The sequence below is a fragment of the Arvicola amphibius genome, chromosome 1, assembly GCF_903992535.2.
Source record: "Arvicola amphibius chromosome 1, mArvAmp1.2, whole genome shotgun sequence".
Taxonomy (NCBI): domain Eukaryota; kingdom Metazoa; phylum Chordata; class Mammalia; order Rodentia; family Cricetidae; genus Arvicola; species Arvicola amphibius.
This window is the reverse complement of record NC_052047.1, coordinates 29,741,388-29,764,458: the sequence shown is the minus strand read 5'-3', so window position 1 is coordinate 29,764,458 and position 23,071 is coordinate 29,741,388. Positions and strand designations below refer to the sequence as shown.

At 43.9% G+C, this 23,071-nt stretch overlaps 2 protein-coding genes across 3 annotated transcripts in view; both read right to left on the bottom strand.

The window, feature by feature from the left end:
* Window positions 1-8,671, bottom strand: part of Lrrc66 (leucine rich repeat containing 66) — a 37,471-nt gene extending 28,800 nt beyond the window's left edge. The window contains 2 exon segments of the mRNA XM_038316234.1: window positions 5,436-5,903; window positions 8,567-8,671. Of these exon segments, the coding sequence (XP_038172162.1) occupies window positions 5,436-5,898 (463 nt within the window). The 5' untranslated portion in view covers window positions 5,899-5,903; window positions 8,567-8,671.
* A 312-nt stretch (window positions 8,672-8,983) lies between these two features.
* Window positions 8,984-22,404, bottom strand: Sgcb (sarcoglycan beta). Of its 2 annotated transcripts, XM_038316255.1 has the most exons (7): window positions 22,345-22,404; window positions 19,034-19,243; window positions 15,275-15,460; window positions 14,377-14,568; window positions 13,978-14,109; window positions 11,478-11,615; window positions 8,984-9,506 (listed from the first exon to the last, which is right to left on the bottom strand). In XM_038316255.1, the coding sequence occupies exons 1-7, from the start codon at window positions 22,381-22,383 to the stop codon at window positions 9,462-9,464; spliced, it is 942 nt and encodes a 313-aa protein (XP_038172183.1). In that variant the 5' UTR covers window positions 22,384-22,404; the 3' UTR covers window positions 8,984-9,461. The 2 variants fall into 2 exon arrangements, with proteins under 2 accessions (XP_038172183.1, XP_038172175.1); XM_038316247.1 differs by having other exon boundaries at window positions 8,984-11,615.
* Between the last annotated feature and the right edge of the window lie 667 nt (window positions 22,405-23,071).

Below are 23,071 nucleotides of genomic sequence, written 5' to 3'. Positions count from 1 at the left end.
AAAACTGTGGTGGGCCCCACAGTTAGAGCTGCAGGGCCATCCAACAGCACCAAAGGTGGCTAACTGGGCTAAGGTACTGTGTATGACATCACTGAGTTCCAGGCTTCAGATAGCACCTGTGTGTATACTCATTTGTTGATCCTGTATACTCATTATTCTCAGAGATATGACTTTTCATGTTAAGTGAGTTATCAAAGGTGAGTTATTAAGGAAACAGAGTAATGTAAGATGTTTTATTCATCTTCCCTCATAAGGTCTACCCAGGATTTCCCAAAAAGGGTAAATTTCTTCTGGATATGGGACTATGTGCCATGAACTTCTTCCAATTTTAGAGGATTAAGATTTTGTTTCATTAAGGTACTAGTGTGGTCCTTACAAAGACCTTGACTGTTCAAGGTCTCCCAAAGTGGAGTGAGGTCATTCGAGTAACTCATTTACATATCCAGGCTGGACAGCTAAATGGGGGGAATGTGTTTCTTATTTGAGCCACTGATGATGCAGAGGCGAGTGAGCAGAAGCTGTGAGATGCTGGGAGCCACTGGGACATCTCATGGCAGTTAGATTCCATGTTACAAGCAGGGAGAATTCAGGGCTGAGAGGAAAAGTAAGAAGTGACTTTGTGGGAATGGAATTAACTTTGGAACTTTATTCTGATGATGACATGGGTTATGAGGGGGTGAAATCTAGTCACCCAGTATTTAAGAGGCCAGAAACAGTCTTATTATTTCCTGGAAATCATATTAGAGTCCCTAAGTAAAAAGGGCAGGAGAGGGTGTCTAGCCACCATCTTAGTAAGCACTGTCTTTGAACTATGAACTTCTGCATGCCTTCTCACGTGTGGTCATCAGAGAACACAGCAACAACACCATTCTGGAGTCATGGCTTCAAGTTCAGAGTATTAAGAACTGGAGTAGGGTCTAAAATGGCCCAGGGTGGGACATTTTATTTAATGTCATCCCTTATTGTGACCAAGGTGTGTAAGTCACTCAAAGTCCTGCTCTCTTGGCTTAATGTCGTCTGCACATTTTGTTTCTTTAGAAATTGAGTTGATTTTGAGAACGGTTATTTGTATTTCTATAATCCAATAGCAATCCCTGTGGGTAAAAGAATATAAAAAAGCTCTTGTTTTATAAGACATGGGATTTTATGTCTTTCCTAATTCTTCTCATTTCAAATGTCATCTATTCTTTCACCTCGTCTCTAATGCAGCTCTCTAGTTTCTGAAACTTGGTGGGTTAGCAGGAGGATGCCAGTCTGACCTATCAATCTCCCTGGGGCCAGCACGAGGTGTTTGTCCCAGGACATTCCCAGCTACCTTGAAAGCTATTGAAAATCCTGCTCGATGAAGGTCTTAGAGCCTGACTCCATTGCTTTAAACTCCTAAAATACTGGTTGCTATGGCCTGGGCAAAGGGGCGTGGTCAATCGGCAATTGGAATTAACCAAACTAGCTTTATTATAAAATATTCAGCTTTAATAAAAGGAGGAAATGGGAAAAACTTACAAAGCCAGAGTTCTAGTGAAGCGCAGGAAACAAAGAGGAGGTGGGCCACACACCCGCAATATTTTATAAGTAAATATTAGCCTAAGGGGGACACGCCTTACAAACAAGGTGATTGGCTGGGCTTCCCCTCCACCTGGGCATGTTTCTAGGATGGCATGCATTACAGACTTAGTCCCTAGCTTGGAGCTACTGAAAGGAAGCGAACCCTTCAAGAGGTGGTGCCTAGCAGGAGGTGTGCAGCCAAAGGGGTCATGCCCCTGGTGGGGACTGTTGTACTTTGTGTTCTTGCTCTCTCTCTCACTGTCTGTCACCATGAAGTCAGACACTTCTATCATGTGTTCCTGTCATGATGTACAGCTCAAAAGAGGCCCAAAGCAACAGAACCAACTGACATGGACTGGAACCTTCAGGACTGTGAATTAAAGCAAAACTTTCCTTTTTCAAGTTGTTTATCTCAGGCATTATGTTACAGTAATAAAAAGACCCAATATATTGATTTTAAGTTATTACCATTCCAAAGTGATGGGTGGAAGGGGGAACTGTCATTAAGGTTGTGTTCATGTCTGGCTTCTCTCTTGTGTTGCCCAGCACCGAAACAGGGTGTTTCCTCCACATGAAGCTTGTTGCTGATGTCACAGCTGACTCAACACAGGAGCATGCCTGATTAGTCAGCGTGGTGTTCCAGCATTATAAAAATGGGACACTTTTCTGAGTGTCCTATAAACAATCACAAGTCATAGGCTATGAAGCTCTGTGTGCTGCACAGTCAGTGGCTTGAGAGTTGCCTTCTGGGTGTTTCTAATTTATTCTCATTCTGGATGAGTAGAGCAAATCTAAACAGACATGCACGGCCCTGCCGTGGATTGTAGTGGGTTATGGGTCCCCTCCATAGCAATAAAGACTTAACGTTTTAAGATGTAGAGAGAAGCGAATTAATTCTTTGTTTCTGAGTATACTGTTGTTCTCCATTTGTGCCAAGAGAGCAATAAAAACTAATGTTTGCAAATCTCCCTCAGGTTTCCAAACAACCTTTCACATCTTTTAATTTCACATTTTTTAACTGAGCATGGCTTATAGCAACATGAGGGACCCTTTCCACTGAATCTTCACAATTCAGATAAAGCTCATGGAGCCTTTGATTTATGATGGGTTGAGTTGTGATTATTTTTTTGCTTCACGATGGTCTGAAATTGTGCTTACACGACCACCAATTCACACCTTCAAACCTTCACACTGTCTTCTATATGACATGGGATACCCATCATTTTATCAGAAAATGGACTTGGCATTGCAGGCTTTTCTTCTAGCTGTTAATGTAAGTGTTCTGAGACTGTCTAAGGGAGGGCATACTCAGCTCTGATGCCGAGGAGGTCAGGGGCTGGTAGGTTTGTTTCTTTTCTCTTGCTGTGCTAAAATATCTTGGCAAAACCAACTTAAGGAAGAAAGGGTTTGGGCTCACAGGTCCAGAGGGCTGGAGTCCATTGTGGCTGGGAAGGCCTGGTGTAGGAGCAGGCAGCTGGCTGTGTGCGTTTCATCCAAATTTAGGAGCACAAGGAAAACAGCAAGGGGGCCAAAGTCCTGCCCCAGTGATGTACTTCCTCCAGCAAGACTGGTTTTTTCCTTCTAAAAGTTCCTAACTGTGGGATTCCCCTCTGTATGCTGTGAATACTATTGGTGAATAAAGAAACTGCCTTGGCCTGTTGATAGGGCAGAACTTAGATAGATGGGGAAAACTAAACTGAATGCTGGGAGAAAGGAGGCAGAGTCAGGGAGAAGCCATGTAGCCCCATTGAACACAAATGAAGGAACTTTACCTGGTAAGCCACAGCTTTGTGGCAATACACAGATTACTAGAAATGAGTTAAATTAAGATATAAGAGTTAGCCAATAAGAAGCTAGAGCTAATGGGCCAAGCAGTGATTTAAATAATATAGTTTCTGTGTGGTTATTTCAGGTCTGAGCTGCCAGGTGGCTGGGAAACAAACAAGCGGCCTTATTACAACACGTAACCTCCCCAAGGGGTGTCATCAACTGAGGACCAAGTGTTCAGACGCATGAGCCTTTGGGGGAATTATTTAATATTCAAACCCCAGCAGATATGTTTAAATGCACCTCTGATTTACGGTGTTTGTGACCTGTGTTGGGTTTGTGGTAATTATAGGCCAGGGAGCACCTGTTTTATCTAGACACCATCATTAGGCAGACTTGAGCGGCAGAGTCAAGAGGCCAGATGTAGGGTGACGCCCAAGCAGCACATCTCACCAACTCCTCCCCTCCAAGATGAGATCCAAGGTTGTGTACCTAGCCACGGTCAGCCTCGCAGGATGACAAGGGGTGTTAGAGGGGGTCTGACCTAGACAGACTTCAAGAGTATGTTGGCTACAGGACGTGAGTTCAAATCACAAACCACTGGGTACAATGGCTGCAATATATCCAATCAGATCCACACATTCCATGGACTTTCTATGTTTGCATCCTTCCTTTCTTGACAGCGCCATTTGCTAGAGTTCTAACAGAATTCCAGATGCAGGATTGGCTCATTTTGTTTTCCTGTTGCTTTCTCTATGCGTTTACCATTCCCCCCCTTACAGTCTGGAAGGCAGAAGTTTCACCTCAGAGAGGAAGAAGCCCGTGTCTATACTGGGCCTTTGACCTTTAAGTGGAATTGGCTGGTATCAGTCATACCTGCAAGCCCTCTGGAGAACACATCTGTCCTCAGGAGGGAGGGTCACATTTCAACTCATTCTAGGATAGTAGTCTCCTTTGCTAATCCTGTGGCTCCCTTAGTCTCCATTCTAAAAGCAAAGCAGGCTCTGTGCTACTGTGCCCAGCAAAAATGAAGCAGAGGAGTTTGGGTGTCCTGAATCTCAGAGGAGTGAATCCCTAGGCCTTTCTCAAAGGGCGTTGAAGAAGCAGAAAGGGGAAGGGATTTCCACCAATCTGAGAGACTGAGAAAGGCTAGTCTCTGAGTAGCAGGGGGTCAGGGAGACAGACAGACAGACAGACAGACACACACACACACACACACACACACACACACACACACACACACACACACACTGATGTCTTGGTTGAACCTAAAATTCTACCCCAGCTGTGGAGGAAGACTTTGAAAGGGCAGAGGAGGGCCGGCCCGAGACTGTTGTATGTGCCCTGGGAACACCCAGGGGCTCAGAATCAGAAACTTATTCCCCTGTGCCAGAAAACCGAAGGCGCATCTCCAGGACCCAACTTAAGCTTCAGCAAGGAATTCTGATTTGGGTTTCATAGTAAGAAGTTTTACATACAAATATAGACTATTGTGATATGTTATTCCTGGTCTACATGTGGAGGACAACTAAAAATGCAAAATGGATTCTAAGAAGAAAAAATTGTAAATGTGGTAACATGTTTAATTTGAATTATCTATTAAAAATACCTTGTTTCCACTGTTTCTCAGGGCTTTCACACCTTAGTAAATAGATATAGCAAACAAGATAGATAGCTTAGCCAGGCATGGTGGTGTGCATGTTTAATTCCAGCACTTGGAGGGCAGAGGTAGGCTGATTTCTATTTGTTTGAGACCAGTCTGGTCTACATAGGAAATTGCAGGTCAGCCTGGGCTACACAGTGAGACCCTGCCTCAAAAACAAACAAACCTAAATACATTAGAGATTATTATGAGCACTTAGGGGATTCCCAGGGTTTCTTGGCAAAGTCATAAACCATTAACAGGAGTGAGACAAGTGGAAGATTAAGCTGCACTAACTGTAGATTCCACTCTGGCCGGCAGCGCCACTAGGAAACGCCTTTATTGTATTTGCTCGGTCAGACCGCTTAGCTTTTTCAGCTGCTCCCTTGTAACTGAACGAAATACAGAGCTCTTGTTGACATACACCACCAGCTCCCCACATACTGTCTTTCTGTCTCATCCTTTCTTTAAAAGTGCTCACCTTTAGGAGTGCCACTGAGTTGATTTCTTTGAAGTATCAGCACCTTTAGATGGGGCAGTCCGCTGTGGGCGCCGCTTCGCTGCGAGGGGAGAGCCAAGGGCAGATCCAGCCAGAGGGAGCGCATGGCGTTGTTGCTGAGGTTTAGTGTTTCCAAAGCATGTAAAGGAGCGAGCCAGCTGAGGGTCATTTCCGATATGCTACGGTTACTCAGGTCCAGATGTTTTATTTGCCATTCTTTCCTCGTGTGAGATTGGAAGAGGACTCGAAGGAAACGGGAGCTCATATCCACAGTCTCTGTCATCTGTGATGTGTGTCTTGTTGAAGACCAGTTTGCCAGAAGATGCCCATCCCACTGGTACCCAGAACTGCGGAAAATACTGCTTTTTCTTGATGGGTTTGTCGCTGTTCCCCGAAAGCAAAGACCTATAACCACGATAGTAACTCTGAAGTCGAAGTCTTTCATAATGCCTGGGAAAAGGGTAAGTAAATCGATTAATTCAGAGTAGAGTAACACGGAAAAACAAACAGCAAATAAAAAGCAGAAAACTTAATTTCCATCCTAAGACTTAGGAAGCATTCTTAATTATCAACAGAAGCGAATATTTGATTTCTTAGAAACTGGCCTCTGAAAGATAGCTCTCCCCAAAGCTGTAACTATAAAATAAAATGAGATGAATGTACACTTTATGGAAAGATCCCCCACTGGTATTCATAGAATAGACATTTACCTAAGCCTCACCTCTCCACTGCCTTCCCAGGATCCTCCCGCCTGTAGTCCGCTTCCTAGTGAGTGAGTCCAACTTCTCTGCTCTGTTGCTCGTCCCCAGCATGGGGCAAAGTCTCTTATGTTTATCTCCAACATCGTCATGTGGTTCATGACATGACCGGCACACAGCTACACCACAGAGCACACCTCATATGAACAGAAAGTGCAACTTGCGGGACGGACGGACGCTCGTGTCCTTCCTGACTAGAACCATAAGCTTTACTTTTATGGCTTTTACTACTTTTCACATCATTTTGAAGTCCTTTTAATATACACAAAATAAATAAAATGTTATGGAAAGGATGTCCTCTCCCCCAAGCCAGGAAGATGTCATAAAATATTGGAATGTCAAGCCTTTTTCATGTCAGTCTTGAGAAACATCTGTAGGTTTTGAAACAATTTACACAGGCTGAATATATCTAGAAAAGCAACTGCAACAGGTGGGCAGACGGATTCTGGAGATTTGTTTTAAGCTAAACTTCTTGAAGACAAAACCAGAGTACAAATAACAACCCTTTCTCAGCAACATATCAGCCATTCCTTTCTGGTCTCATCGGAAGTACTGGAATAGCTTTGCTGAGCTTCCTGCCCCGGGCTCCTCCCCCCCCCCCGACCCCTTACCCCCGCCACACATGCACACACACACACACACACACACACACACACACACACAGTAGATAACTCCAGAGGATTATCTTTTCAAAAATGCTATTTCCCTTGTGATTTTTTTTCTTCAAAATTTTGAAAAGTTCCTTTAATTGCCTATAGTCAGAATCCCCAAGGTTGACATTCCCAACTTCCCATAACCTAGCTAGCCTGGTGCCCTAAGTCTGACAGATTTGTGTGGGGGTAACTTCAAGATGTGGCCCAGGCAGGGGATAGGTGTGTCTGCCTCACACTAAATGACTTTCCCATCTGCCCCTAATCCATGATCAGTGCCAATACCCTCTGTGGTCTGAATTTCGCACTTTTAAGTCTCATCTTAATTCCTATGGTCTGAACACCTTTTTCTTGAGTTAGCCAATATTTTGTCTTTGCTTTCAGTAAATATTGAACGAACGCACTCAGTACCATCCAATCGGACAGTATCTATGCCGTCACACAGTGTTAGCGCTCTGCTTTGTGCCTTTCAAACAAAAAGCAAAAAGAGGGCAAGAATCTCCCCCACCCATGTTTCTCAGGCTTAGTGTTCTGGAGCCTGTCACTGGGCTGTGCTCTTTGCATGAATGAGTGCACAGAATGAAGGGCATTTTCACTGTAACTTCTAAACGTCTATTTCATAGGAGGTCAATTCTCCCATATCTCAGAGGGCATCTAAATTTAGGTACAAAAACTGCAAAGGTGCCCTACCTAGAGTAAGGAGTAATTTATAATATACCCCTCATGCAATACCAGAAACCAAGCTCACTTTTCTAGTCATAGTTATATGTGTTTCAACACTAAAGCTGCCATTGTTATGCACACAATTGGGTGCTAACCTAAAGTAATATTAGCAAATATAAATTTATCATAAATATGCACATTCCTTTGTAAGAGCGAAGAAAATGATGGGGTTGAAAAACACCTTTTTTTTTTTTTTTAGAGGGAATGAAAGTGAAAGACTTTTATAGTCTGGCTCTTTTCAGGGTAAAGAGATAGATGTATGAATAGATTCACATTGAAAAAAGGAAGACTAGAATAATTTTATTTCCAATGGGTGATGGCATGCCTTTAGTCCCAGCACTCAGGAGGCAGGGGCAGGCAGATCTCTGTGAGTTCAAGGCCAGTCTGGTCTACAGAGCGAGTTCCAGGACAGCCTGAACTGTTACAGAGAAAAACTCTGTCTCAAAAAAAAAAAGAAAGAAAGAAAGAAGGAAGGAAGAAAGAGAAAGAAAAAAAGAAAGAAAGAAAGAAAGAAAGGAAAAGGATTGTTAAGGAACATTATTTATAATACATACAAGTGTCTATGCGTGAGGCAAAAACAAAATCAAAAGCAAGCCCTGCCCCAAAAGGAAACAGTGAGAACTGCGGGGAAATTACGGGTAATTAAGTCTGTAATTAAGACTGTAAGTCTTTATCTAGACTGATTCAAGTTGAAGTATGAGGAAGCAGTTAGAAATGACTGGGACATGCGCACATCAGAGACAGGTTACAGGACAAACTAGAGAAGAGATGAATTCTTCTGTAAGAAAGTGGGAAAGAGAATCAAATAGTGAGGCTCTCCGGGTAACGGACATGAGGAGGACAGGACTCTGCCCCAGGCCTACCTCAGGATCCTCAGGCGGCCTCTAACTGCTCTGTCTCCAGTTGATCCAGCCATGTGGGGCTCTGCCCATGTTCCCCAGCTCTGTTGCCAGCCCCCACCCTTTCATCTCCTGGCTCTCACCTTAGTGGGTGAACACCCTTTCCTGGACCACTGGGGAGAAGCCTTTTGGAAAGCATAGAAGAGGAGACTGTCTAAACTGGAAATGCACAGGTTTCTGACTCCAGAGCGGCCACATAAACAGGTCACGGAGGCGGGGTCTCCAGCTATATTTAGAGTCTGTGTTGTGCTAAAGTAGAAGCTTCTTAATAAAGTCATTAAGAAACTGACAGCAAAGTTCACAGAACTGTACTGTAAACAGAGGTCATCAATCTGAAACACAGTATAGGGTTATCTTGTGTGGCAGGGCTTGTAACCTTTGGCCCTCTTACGTCTTTCAAAAGACCCCAGTGACCAGCCCTTCGGTGGTCTCCTCTTCAAGTTTAACACGGTCATTCTAACCCCTTGAAAACACTCATCAGAACCAGGTAGAAACTCTTCCATCATTAAAACTATCACACGAGGTTTATTTTGCTTCTGTTACAATGCAAAAAGATTGCCAATACAGTGTATTCTACAGGATTGCAGAAGAAGGCTGCCAGGTCCTGCTTTGGGTTGTGTATTTTCCTCCTGTTTCACTGGACAGTCTCTAAGGAACCTTATGTTTATTTCTTCTGCCTCTTCGCGTTGATAACCACCTCTAAAACATTGTCCTTACTTAAATAAATGTTTGTCCGTTTTCTTGCATCTGCTTCCCGCGAGGCCCTTGCAGCAAGCAAGTCCTCTCCGTGTAGTCCGTTCAAACAGAAGAAATGAACAGATGAGCAGGCAGCGCCGCCTGGCGGCCAGAGTGAGCAGCGTGGCTTCGCTGTGCACCGAGAGGACTTGATCTTGCTTGACTCCTTGGCAGAGCTTCCGGGTGAGTGCGCCGGTGGGTCCACCTGCAGTGTATTTCTCCACAGAACACCAGGATGCTCTCTCACAGCAAAGTGCTCAATGGAGACGTACCGAAATACAAGTGTTTCTCAATGAAATGCAAAAATACATTTTTTTCAATAATTGTATTTAGTAAATAATACTTAGTAATATAGTGTTCTGTGATTTTAGTAAAAATATTTATTTAAAGAAATTCTCAAAAATTTAAAGAGAATACATAACGAATGCACAATTTAAAAATACACTGAGCATGAAAATGGGAATTCCAAACATGATTTTTCTGAGCATGTTTTAGTTATTAAACAATACTTGAATATATCCAGAGATATAAACCACTCTCTTCCTTTACATCTAAAACCTGCACTAGTGTCAGGCCTCAAGTCAATTCCTACCTCAGCCTGAGTGCACAATCTATAAGGTGTTCAGTTTCCCACTTGACAAAACTGTGACAATATTGAACACACACTGTTTTCTATATTGATTTTCTTACACCGTTCTAAGTGACCATGACAGAATGCAAGTGTCAGCCTCTGTAGCTAGGTTCATCATATCTCCCGGCTGTCTACTTTACAGCTATGTATTCTGGGTCCCCATCCCATGTATCTTGGTAATACCAGAAATTCCTTTCAGACCAAGTAAAAACCACATTAAGAACCAACTGGCTTGAGGGCTGCAAATAGCTAAAATAAGACAGAGAGATGAGGAGCAGAGATAAAGGTTTTATTCATAGCTGAAAGCACCGGCACCATCTCCTGCTGCAGCACCCTTTGTCCTCCTGAATACGCGTTTCTAAGGGAAATGCACGGGGCAGCAGGGCCTATGGAGGCCTAGCCTCCCCGCTTTCCACTCAGGTTTCCTGGGGCTTAAGGAAAAATATGCTGACCTCTCTGTAACTCATTCAGGTGCTCCCTATGGCAGGCAGACCAAGCAGATCTGTCTACTGAAACACAACTTGGAATTGGCTCAAGATAATTAAAAATCTGACAGTGATTGGTCATGTTTTGCTAATAGGTTAGTATTTTAACTAGAATAGCACACATGTTTGATTTTTACCTATTAGGTAAATAGGAATTAGGCTTTTTCCATCTTCTGAGAGTTTTAAATAATTGAAAACTCAGTGTAAAGTATAAAAGGCAGGAACACATTTGGAATCGAGTTCATCTAGTTCAGCACTGTACTTGACTTCCAATCCTGAGTCCATCCTCTCCTATGTGGTGTGGGGCAGGTTCCACAACTTCTCTGACTTTTGGTTTCTTGATGGGTGAGGCTGGAACTGAAGCGCTTACTGAGAGAGGTGCAGTGAGGCCTGGAGATTGCACACAATGCCCAGGACAGTACTGGGGAGAAAGAACCCAGCAATGACAGCTACTGTCACCATGTACAAGTGAGAACTGGGATTGGGTTTAATGTTTACACATCGCGGGTACTTACATGTCTCATTATTTCAAGTAAAAATTCCATGACAGAGTATGTTCTTTAGTGCAAAGCTAAGGAAACATAGTTTCTACCAGCTCATATATGGAAGGTTCTCCTGTGACTTGTTTGTGAAAATGTGGCTTTGGGTTAATGCAAAAACCTGTGCCTTCCCCCTTAAAAGCCAAAGACAGAGCCCAGACAGTGACGTTGTGCCCTCCAAACGTCTCTCCCCCCTGATAAAAATAACCAAAGGCTTACTTACAATTTTACCTCTTCAGTCCTTTGTCCTTTAGTCAAAGGATGTTAAAATACTTCCAAGATTAGTTTTGATTTTATTAATTTCTCATAATTATTTTAGAGAACTGTCACTTTTGTATCAGTGCAACTTAATAAAGCATATTAGAATTTAAGCACTCAAAAATCCCTTAAGTACTGAGAGTACGTAACACACACAGTGGTGCTCCCCAGTCAAATAATTAGAGGTCATCGCAAACTCTGTAAAAACATGGTTCACATGCATTCTCACAAAGAACAGATCAAGTTGAGATCGGAACACATTGACCCTGGGGTGGATCTTCTAATGAGTGTTCCCACAAGGGTTGTCTGCCACCTGGCAGCCCATGTTGTGGCCTGTCACTTGTACCTTGAAGAGAGTGCCATCTGCACACATGCAGAGCTTGTAGCGCACCCAGTCACCACTCCCGGACGGGTCCCCGCCGGAGGAACTAGGCAGGCGCGTTGGGCTGACCATCACGCTTCCATTGAGGATGATGCTGTTTTCCTAGGAGGATGGGAATATGGTTTAGCTACCTCCACAAAATAGACACAGAAGAAAGTTATCAAACTAGACAGAACTTGTGAAATATCAAAGGGAAGGGAGGCAGCGGGAGAGTAAAGTCCTGATCAGAACAACCGTGGCCATCGCAAAGCCAAACCACACCAAGGAGTCGAGAGTCAAAACGCAAGCACGAGTCAAATCACGTCCCCCGCACAGTGTGACTGATGGGGACAGCCTTGGGTAATTTCCACTTTCTGACTCCAGAGATTTTTTCTTTTTTAGTTACTAATGTTGATATGGGGGGCTTTCTCTTATAGGAAACTAATTTTAGTTAATAGAAATTCAATTAAAGATTAAAACTATATAATTTATTAGACCAGACTTCCAAAGAAACTGAAGGCTTCTTCTTTTAACTTGTAGCTACAGAGTCATTTTATACTGTAGGCTCTTAAGACTCTGTGTGTGTGTGTGTGTGTGTGTGTGTGTGTGTGCGTGAGCATATGGAGGTCAGAGGTTGAACATGTGTCTTTGTAAATGGCTCTCATACTTTATGTGGTGAGGTCTTTCCCTCACTGATACTGGAGCTCAGCAAGTAGGCTAGGCTGTCTGATCCAGCGGCCTCTACATCCTGAGAACTAGGATTATGGGCACATGCCACTGCCGTCTTATTTGGGTTCTGAACACAGGTCCACATGATGGTTTGGAAGCACTTCACCAATTGAGCCATCTCAGCCTCCCAAGGCCCTTTCTTTTAGGGACCAGTAAGTTTCTACTTCTCTCCCGGCTCCCTTCTTCCCTTCCCTCGCATTAACAAATAGTTACTCAGTGCTGCCGTGTGCCAGCCTTATCCTAGGTAACTGGCAAGTTCTTATAGAGTGCCATCCATGTAAGCATGAAGGTCGTCACTTTAGGGAGGGGCTTAAATCAATGGGAGCTGGCAATCAAACAGCAGGAAGGGGTCCTGCTATATACAGACGGAATGGCAGCTTTTGTCTGAAATGCTTGGAACAGAACCATTTCATAGTTCTGAGTTTATTTTCTTTTGGCGTATCTGCATAGATTTTACTGGGCAAACATCCAAATTTTCAGAATAAAGCGCTCACTATTATTCTGAAATAAAGTTCTAAGTTGTAAAGGATCCATTTCAAATTTTGTTTCCATGCTGCCATCTTGTGGTCATTTAAGTGTTCTTTCTTAAAACTGTAACAGTGTTCCATGCATTGTAACATAGGGTGACTAAGTTAACAGTGTTTGTAGAGGTAAAAATAGTCAGGAGAGACCATTCTGAATGCTCTTAATCTGAGAGATGGCAGATACCTGAGATGATGTGTATGTTAATTCTCAAATCTGATCATGTGTACATGAATAAAAACATACAATATACCCCATAAATATGTATATTATATGTTCATTAAAAATAAAATGTAAAAGGTAATTTGACAAAATTATTGCTAATGATTAGCTTATATACTTTAAATCTAGCTATTGATATCAATTGACTTACAAAGCTAAGTATTTTATCAATAATAGAAACTAGTATGTATGACTACTTCAGACGATTTTAAGATTTGTCACATGGACAAGACAGAATAGTGTTAGCATTTTCTGGCGGGCAGATGGAAGATTCAGAAACTTAGGCATGTTCTGGATACAAAGGGCTCAGACCTCACTCCTCCGACCTTTAGTGTCAACTGCCCTTTAAAATAATATAAAAAATACAAACAAGCAGAAGTAAAAATGAAATCATCTGTTATTCTATCACTCTTAGCTAAATATTGTTAACATTTTCTACATCCCTTCAGATTTTATAAGCATGCACATGTTCTGAAAGAAATGAAATATTTTACAAATTACTTTATAACCTTCTTTCATTTTACAATCCATTTGAAACATCTCATCATGACAAAAAATAATTTTCAGTAATTGTATGTGTGATATTTCGTTTGTATTTTAATAAATAAAGCTTGCCTGAAGATGAGAGAGTAAAACAGCCCCACTGGTCAGCCTTACAGATGAGACAGTGGTGACACACACCTTTAATCCCAGAAGCCACACGAGTTGACATAGAAACTGGGCAGTAGTGGTGCACGCTTTTAATCTCAGCAATAGAGAGGAATCTAAGATGGGAGGAGACAGCTCTCACACACAGTCTCAGTCTGAGAGTCCTGGAGGCAGGATCACCACTTCGGACTGAGGTAGAGGTGAGAGCCAGTGGATGGCTGTTTTGCTTTTCTGACCTTCAGGTTAAACTCCAAAATCTGACTCTGGGTTTTTATTATTCATGCTACAATTATATATTATTCTCCATGTAATTATAAACTATTCCAAAATAATTTCTTAAATTCATACACAAAACAATACTCACAGCCTTTAACTCCACATTACCCCCCATGTGAAATTCAATGGTTTTGCCCATGATGAACACGCCTTCATTGCCACGCACAATTGCACGCCCGTCAACTTTGATATTTAAATCACTGGTAGCATTGCTGGTAATCTAAAGATGAAAACACATGCTGAAAAGAGTTTGTCAGTTCAAGTGAGAATTATTGCCACAGAGAAGTAAAAGTTCTAGCTATGGGCTATAAAGGGCAGTTTTATAATGGTGGGAGTTAACATAAAGCGAGCGCTCCTGCAGGCTAAGGGCAGGGCTAGAAGCAGCCCTTGGATGTCTGGAGGCTGTGTTCGCAGGCAGCCTAAACCCTCCCCTAGAGAGTAGCTGCAGACAAATTCCCCCCTAGCAATGCTGAAAGCACAGCCATACCCTTTCAGTAGATGCTTTCTGAACGTTCAGACTTTTCACTCCGCTTGGCAGCTGGAACTCATGATTCTCATAGTCCGTGCTGAATAAGACATTTTGTGTCCTTGGGTCAAAAAACTGCATTCCAATGTCACTGGTGATAGACGTTTTGTTCTTTTCTACACTAAGTTTGGTCGTCCCTTGCTGAAAAACAATCTTCAGAAAAATGCTTTATTGTGAGTATCCTTTCAAAGAATGTACAAACAAACTTCAGGAAGACTATTATTTTTAGAACACTAGAAAACAGTAAGGCTAAGAAACAAAAATGACAGTAAGAGCCAAACTTTAATTCTTTTAACTGCACCTGTCCATAAAACTGGCTAATATACAACTTTAAAATGAAGGATACAATTAAAAATTGTGCCCTCCTTTGCTGTTCTAAGACCCACAGGTTAGGGAACAGGGCTGGGACTCCAGATGGCCAGTGTGGAAGTGAAGAATCACCCTTGAGGTTCATTCACTTTAAAGTCTGTGTTTTAGCAGCCACTGGGCCTCATGTGCCACTGAGCAGCATTTCTCTTCCGGATTCCAGGAACCTGGACCTTCTGACCTGGGAAGGTGCCTTTATGATGGCTGTGTCACATGGAAGAGCAAACAATGACCTACATGCTCTTACACTAATTACACCAGTCAGTGCTTCCTATGGGGAAAACCTCTAGAATAGTAAGTACCTAACTCTTGTGAAATTATACAGCTAAATGTTATTGGCCATTGGGTATTTATAAATGTGGATATGCTTGTACATATAATATATCATTTTAACAAAAAGATAGTATTTTCTAGTACTCAACTGTAGGTTTTCATGAGGAATGCTGTCTACGCTTCTCTACCATCCACACACTTCCTTAGTGGGGAAACTTACTGGCTGGTTGTTGCCAGTGATGACCAGATTTTCATTCCTCCTTCCTCCCACCGTGCTCTTATAAAGCGGGCGGATGACACCCATGTCAGACACTTGCTTGAACCGCAGCAGACCACTTTCATGGAACTCCATGCTGTCACAGCCATTTGGCCCGATGCGAATCACAGCCCAGATGACAAGGGTAATCTGAAAGAAAGACACGTTTACTGAGCTGCTCAGATGACGTCAGTTCTGTTTTTCTCTTCTAGTTTATTTTACTGGACCTGGCCTTTTTGCTTCATCGAGAACAGCCAGTCTCTAGGCTGCCCATGTGAAGGAACTGGGAACTTTCCTTTCCTCTCCTGCTTTCTCCCATGTGAGATGCCCAGCTTCTGGTACCTCCACCTTGGAAGTGCTTGTTTTAGAGCTTTCTATTGGCGGCCCAGTGGCTGTTTGGCGCATATGTATGGTAAGACACTGCCTGTGTGAATCCTCACATTTGTGGGATGATCTGGTTAGACATGTTTCTGACCTGAGCGCTGAGCTCTTAAGGCAGAGACTTTATTACCTTGCTGTTTCTAATGTTCACAAGAGGTCCAGGGCCAATTTGCTTTTGGGTTCATCCTACACCACATGCTTTTCTCCTCTCTAGGAAGTTTTGAATTTTTTATTTGTAGTTTTCTTAAAACTGGATATAGTCATAGCATGATCTGTCTGTCTGTTTCTCTGCTTCTGCTGCCCTCTCTCTTAAAATATATCACACTGAACCCAGAATGGTTTCAATTTTTCTAGAGAATTTTCTTGTCTCCTTTCCTTCTTTCTGTTCTTCCTCTCTCCTCCTCTCTTTCCCTCCCTCCATCCCTTCCTTCCTTCTCTCTCCCCCTCTCCCCCTACTCCTTTTCTCTCTTCTTTCTCTCTTCTTTCTCTCTCTCTCTCTCTCTCAACAGGATTTCACTCTTTAGCCCTGGCTGTCCTAGAACTCACTGTGTAGACCAGGCCTGCCTTGAACTCAGAGATTTTCCTGCCCCTACCTCCTGAGTGCTGGGATTAATGGCGTGCACCATGTCACTGGGCTTTGGAGAATTTTGTTAATTCATTTTATTTGATTCCTTTCCTTCAATGCTTTTTCTGTTCTCACTTTCCAAATCCCCCTTATTTAGAAAGCTCCCAGGTTGACACTTTGGTTTTGTAGAACTTTATGAAAGAGCTTTAATTTTTTAATACTTGCTCACTCACCCATGTAGGTTTATATTTACTTTTTAAAAAGATTTGTTTATTTCTATTTCATGTGAATGAATGGATGTTCTGCTGCATACATTGTCTGTACCACATGCATGCAATGCCCCCAGAGGCCAGAAGAGGACATCACATCTTCTAGAACTTTACTGTTGTAAGCTGCCATGTGGGTACTGTCAACTGCTGTGCCGGATCTCCAGCCCCTTATGTAAATACCTATGGGTCCTAAATATTAAATTAATATTTAATTACACCATTTGAAATGTCACGTAATTTTTGTTTCATGGAGGGAATATCATCTTTCTCAGAAGAAGCTGAATTTAGTTTCAGGTAGTTCTTTTTGTTGTTTCCTGAGACAGAATCTCATGACGTCTAGGCTGGCCTCTCACACACTATGTAGTCAAGGCTGGCCTTGAACTCCGGATCTCCTGCCTCCACTTCCCCAGAACTTGGTTTATAGGTATACCACCATGGCTTTGTGGGGTTTGTTTTCTGCTATTCATTGCATTGTCTCTATTTCCCTAAGTTTCTGCTTCACCCATGGTGGGTATTTTGTCTCTATCAATGTTCAGTTATTACAGCTACCCTCACAAGTCCACTGAGTCCAGGCCTACTGCACAGTCTTAACAGCACAGCTGTAAAAAGTCCAGACAAAATTGGAGTGATCCTCTAGTCTGCCTCTCCAGCACCTCCTACTGGCATTCACCACCACCAAGGATTCATAACGGACTCTGTGGGGTGGACCTCCTGACTGACCTACAGGCTTCCCAGCAGGGAGTGTTTTTTTCACTGGCCCTGACACATGTCACTGTCATGTTACATTCTTTCTCTGGGTGCTTTAACTCTCCAGAGAGGGGTGCTCCATCTCTAGCCTGCTTCGTTGTATCTGGAGGTAGAAGAAACAGTAAAGGAGTGGGAAGTGAGGCTCTGTACTCAGTGCTAGGCTGCCCTGTTTTCACGACGTAAATTCCCTCATGCAGTGGTCCAGGGTGTCTGGACACCCATGGGTTAGCTGTGGTTGCACAGAACTGGTGAGCTGCTGGCTGGGAAGCGAGGCCCGGGGAATTTCACTAACCTCAGACTTTGTGCACAATTCCCCTATTTCACTTCTTGAGTCGATCCTGATTAGTAAGGTCCTTGTCGCTCTAACTCTGGGTTCTGCAAGGCACTTTACAATACAGCTTGTATTTTTTGCCAACACACACACACACACACACACACACACACACACACACACACACACACGAGATCTGTCTTAAGACTCTGATAAGTTATCTGTCATTTTGTCTCCTCTTTTGTTTTTATAATTTATGCCTTAGGATTAGGATTTCGGCCATTTCTCTCTCCCTTCAAATACAGGTATTTTTCCTGACACTGTTACTTTGGAGTTGAATTTTTTTACAGAAGAGGGCAGAAATGTCTTAATTCTGCTGTCCTTGCCAGGAATCTCCAATAAAGCAAATGCATAAGGCACAATAAATTCAGAGTGCACACTCCCAGTGAAGCTATTTATGGTGCCTTCTTTCAGGCCCATGCCAGCTCTTCCCACAGAGAGGGATAGACACAGATGTTTCGGAAGTACATGGAGTACAAACGAACGCTCAGGAGCATGGGAGGCAGTGGAGGAGAATCAGTGGCTCCCTCTGGACAGATGGTGCCGTTCACTGATGGTGCCACAGGCTCCAGTGCTAAAGGCCAGAGTTCCAGTCTCACACTGAAAAGTCCCCTCCCCAAAACAGTAACAACCCTGGGAAGGCGCAGGCCAGGGCTCGACCCCTTGGTGAGAATGGGCTTGGCAGAGTCTTCAGATCTCAGCACTGTGGACTGAGGCTACAAGACACAGACTTTCCGTGCCATCAAAGTGCTTATGTTTTAAAAACCAACATATAGGAAAAACTAAATGAAACTGTATTTCTTTAGAAGAGAAAAAGGCAACAAGGTTGCAGTGAAGTTCTCTTCTGAGTTTACACAATCGTTATTAAAGACAACTCCTTTAAAGGGATAATCCATCAATATTTTTCTAGATGATATATGGATATTATCATACTATGAGTTTTTTAAAATTTTTCTTTACTTATTTTTGTGGGACTGGAGAGAGAAGCCTATTACGTTTTTTATGTTAAAGCATTAACTAAAGTCCAATAGGAGATAAAACAGTATAGAAAAGCAGAAGACAAGACTGTCCCAGAACACAGTATACAAGCAAAATCCATCATCTCTGATGGGGAAAATCTTGTTAGCCAATTATCTTTAAGAGGTGGAGTCCAATTAAGGCATGGTTTTCTGGGACCCCAGGAAAAACCTGTGCACCATCCAGGTTCTCCACCCCCTAACTCCCCCCATCCCCGTCTCTGCACCATTCCCGCGGGACATTGCTGTGCTTGGATTTCTCGTTTCCTGTTTCATGAGTTTTCCCCTTATAATAAATAAAAATATAATTGTTGTATCCTTTAGCTAGCCTGGTTATTTCGACAAATCTCACTGAAAAAGATGAAAAATTCCCCAAGGTAACTTAAGAGACAATACTCTGCCCCACATACTCACGAGTAGATTGATGACAGCCAGGATAAAGAGGAGGATAATCACACAGATGGCTAAGTTGCCCTTTCTCCCTCTCAACCCTGTTTTATGGAGACGATCTTCGTCGATAGGAATATAGCCAGCTTTAAAGTTGCTGTTGTGCTCTTTGTTGACATTCCTTCGCTCCACGGCCTTCTCCCGCATGGATTTCTTCACTGGCCCATTGGAACTTTGCTAAAAAAAAAAACAAGAGAGAACAGAACACCTGCATTCTGTTGCTGTATTTATTAAATTCAAACTCACAATTAAAGAAAGCTGAACTGGCTGTTGACAGATGTTCCAGGTTGCACTGCAGGTGTCAAGGCTGCTGTCACACAGGACACGCTTCCTCTGCTTTCACTCATCCTATTGTCAACGTGGCACAGCCCCTTTCTGGGCAGAGCTGGCATGCGCACATACTGCAGAGGGTATTCTTATTTTTACTAAGACTTACTAAATTTTTACTTACATATTTTTCATTTACGTGAAAACAATTTAGAATGATTGACACAGATTGCTACTTATAACTCAACCACTTAAAGCCTACATTATTCTAGACCGGCAATTTTCAAAATGTTCGGGGGCAGTCGCGTGAGTATGTGTTTGGGGGTGCCCACTGAACTCTCTTCAAGGTCTGAAATGTCAGGCACATTTTAAAAGTAATAATAATATTTTTTACTCTGCCACTCTTTTGAATGAATAATGGTGTTTCCAGAGGCTACGTGACCATTTACGATAGCATGATTGTTCTAAGAGTTAGTGAAATGTTTCCTTGGGCATTCCTATGCTTTCACAATTTCTCAGTTTGAATTTCTAATATGGTAAATATCAACAGGTATTTAGGAGTACAAATATAATCTAGGATCAGAAAACTTGAGAACTTCTGAGCTTGAGCACAGCTAAGTGACATTAAGCAACCATGTGATACAAACACAGAAGCAGCAGCAGAAATGGGCACTGCCCAGTTTCCATATTTTTTTAGAGTTCTGAGGCAGTTCGCGTTGCAGGAGGCACATACTAAGAACTGTATGCTTAAACACTATCACAATAAGTAGGAGCATGGGATAGGAGGACATGATCCTTTTCTTAGGTATTACAGACTGGCATTGTGTGTTATATGACACACACTCTGTATGTCTGGGTGCCAAAATCAGCAGTATAGAGAATATGTGCTTCAGAGTTCAGATGGGGCAGTTGGACACTTTGGAGTTAGGAAAATGGGAGAAGCACATGGGTCAGATCTGGCAACACTGGGAGAAGAGAGGTGGAAAGCGGAGCCAGGCTGAGACAGCTCTTAGCAGGGCAGAGACTCAAGTGTTCAGGAGTCACTGGCAGTTGCTGAGCATAAATGACGCATATTTCTGCATACTCGAGGTTAATGAACACTTGACAGAGGTAAGCAGGCTTTCAGATAATGTAGGAAAGGAGGTCTGAGGGAATGAGGGACTAAACTGAGGAGGGATAGATACATGAAATGAAGGGGAAAATGAAGTGAGAGATGCGGAAAACAGCACAAGCACCACTGGACAGAAGATGGGTTTTTGTCTGAGGGCGGTGAGGAACTACTGAGGTGCTGCTGCTGCTGCCGCCACTGGTGGACTCCTCTTCCCCCCCCCCTTCCTTCTGCCCCTTCCACTCCTCCAATCTTCCTCTTCTTTTGCATTTCTTTATTCTTTTAGTGTGTGTGTGTGTGTGTGTGTGTGTGTGTGTGTGTGTAGATCAGAGGACAACTTTTGGGAATTGGTCCTGTTATTTCACCATGTGGGGTCTCAGGATTGAACACAGGAACTTAAGTTGTCAGGCCCCATGGCTACCACCTTTATCCACCAAGCCATCTTGCCAGTCCCTACTGAAGACATTTGCATGACGCAAAATCATGTCCCATATGAGAAGGGCAGGAAGAGAGGAGCTGGAGAAGATGTCAGTGCATTTCCTTGGCTTTGGAGATGAAGCTTTAAGTGGCAGAACTGCCAGGACCCAGTGACTGACACAAAGGCGTCTACCATGACTTCCAAACAGAACAGGTCACATAATTTGTGGAACCCCAAGCACAAAAGCAAGTCTTCCTGTTCAAATATAAAGTCGAGGACAGCAGGTCATTAAGCCCAAGGCTCGCACCAGACAGCCCTGCTATGGTTAGGGCAGTCACATGAGCAGATGACTGTAGCCTTTTAATAGTCGGCGCAGACCCTCAGAGCATCAAGACGCACGCGCATAACAACAGCCTCAGCTACCTCAGAGGCTGATTCAGCTATGGTGTAAACTAGGAAAACCTGGGAATGGCTTCAGTCCCATAGTTCATGTTGTCCCCTTTCAGCTTCGTTTGCCCCTTGGCATTCTGTTGTGGCTCTGCACTTGCCTGGCAAACAGTTCGATGTTTGGCCGTTTGACTTTTAGGCACTAGAAAAGATTTCATGTCTATTTTTTTTCTACCCCTTAGATGAGTCCTCCGGGAACATATACCTAACAGGTCTCTAAAATGTTAGCCACCTAAGAAAAAATTCCCCAAAGCCAATTAAGTATTGGCAACTCGACTCACTTTTTAAAAAAATCAATGAGATTAAAGAAAAGCTATCTGACGGGTTATTTTAAAAGGGAAACAGCAGTAAAGAAGTGACTACAAAAATTGTTTTGATTATAATGTGACTCTGGGAACTACATGCACGGGCATGCATTCACACATTTTACACACATGCACAGCTAAAGTACATTTTGCTATTTGAGGGGACGCCTTCTACACTATTCTAGGCTTACAACGAGGACCAGAAAATATTTGATAATGCATTTCTTAAAAGTAATCCTAAACCCACTGGACAAGGATCAGTTTTATGTCGGTGACTGAATCTCCGAGAAACCAAAGTGGGAGGGGAAATCTGGGCTGTGTGCACATCGGGCATGGCAGAAACAAGACCTGGCCCCGATCCACACCAGGCAACAGCTGACCACGACTTGGCTGCAGTCTCCCGGCCTCAGTAGACGTTATTTTTATCCGCACGGTTGCTGGGTGCGGAGAGAGAGATCCAGGCGCAGGCTGCGCAGGCCAATGACGGTCACTCCCGCCGAGGGACAGCTGCTCTCACCGGCCCGGAGCTGCTGTCCAGGTTCCCGCCCGGCCTTGGCCAGCATCTTGGCTGCGGACAGCTCCCGCCGCCCCGCCCCGCCCCGCCCCGCCCCGTCTCGCCCTGCCACCCCGCCTCGCCGCCCCAGCCCGGCCCTCGGGCCCTCGTCCCCGCCCTCCGTGGGGACGACCCGGCCATCCCGCTTCCCAAGCCCTCGGCCTCAGCAGGCTCACAGACCTGCTCAGTCGCCGCCGCCGCCGCCGCCGCTGCCGCCATCTTGACCCGCTGCAGCCCGCGCTTGCGCTCTGGCACGGGGGTGGGGCTCACACCCTCGGTGGCCACGCCCTACCGCGCCCCTGCCACGCCCCCGAGAGAAATCCAGAGTGGGCCAAGAGTCCTGGGCAGGCTCAGATCCGCGGAGGCGGGTCCCTCGCGACAGTGAGCGGCGAGGGTTGGACGGGTGTGGCAGGGATAGTACGCATTCCGGGGCGTCCTCAGATTCCTTGGAAAGGACGCCCTCAAAGTCCAAAGCATGTCTTTCCCGTCCACACACTTCCCATTGTGGAATGCTGTACCATCCCGAGTTGTGACGACTTGAGAGGGCGAGGTGTCAGTGAGAGTACTCGTGGGCGAGGTTTGGGTGCAGACCAAAAGAACAGAAGTTAGGCAGTTAATTCAAACTAGGCAGACTCCGGGAAGGCTGTGGTCAAGTCTGGCACTCTTTCTTTGAGGCAGGTTGTCTGCAAATACAATGTTGGAGACGTGATGACCATAATTAGGTCCTTAGGGACCTAACTATTTGACACACAGTGAGCACCTGGAAGACATTCGGAGGTGCAGGGGACAGGTGCACACTGGTTGTTCTCTGCTCTAACAATCTCTTAAGTCGAAAGGAAAACAGTAGATTGAGCAGCGTCCAACGTCCAAGAACTGTTCCTCAGGTCATGAATAGCTTCTAGAAAGT

What these genes read in the sequence shown, in the direction of transcription:
- Sgcb (XM_038316247.1), bottom strand. Translation starts at nt 22,383, where the DNA reads ATGGCGGCAGCGGCGGCGGCGGCGGCGGCGACTGAGCAG. An exon ending in TGGCTGTCATCAATCTACTC is followed by an intron (nt 15,461 to 19,033) that starts GTGAGTATGTGG and finishes TCTTTCTTTCAG; the next exon opens with ATTACCCTTGTCATCTGGGC. An exon ending in TCACTGGCAACAACCAGCCA is followed by an intron (nt 14,569 to 15,274) that starts GTAAGTTTCCCC and finishes ATTTTTCTGAAG; the next exon opens with ATTGTTTTTCAGCAAGGGAC.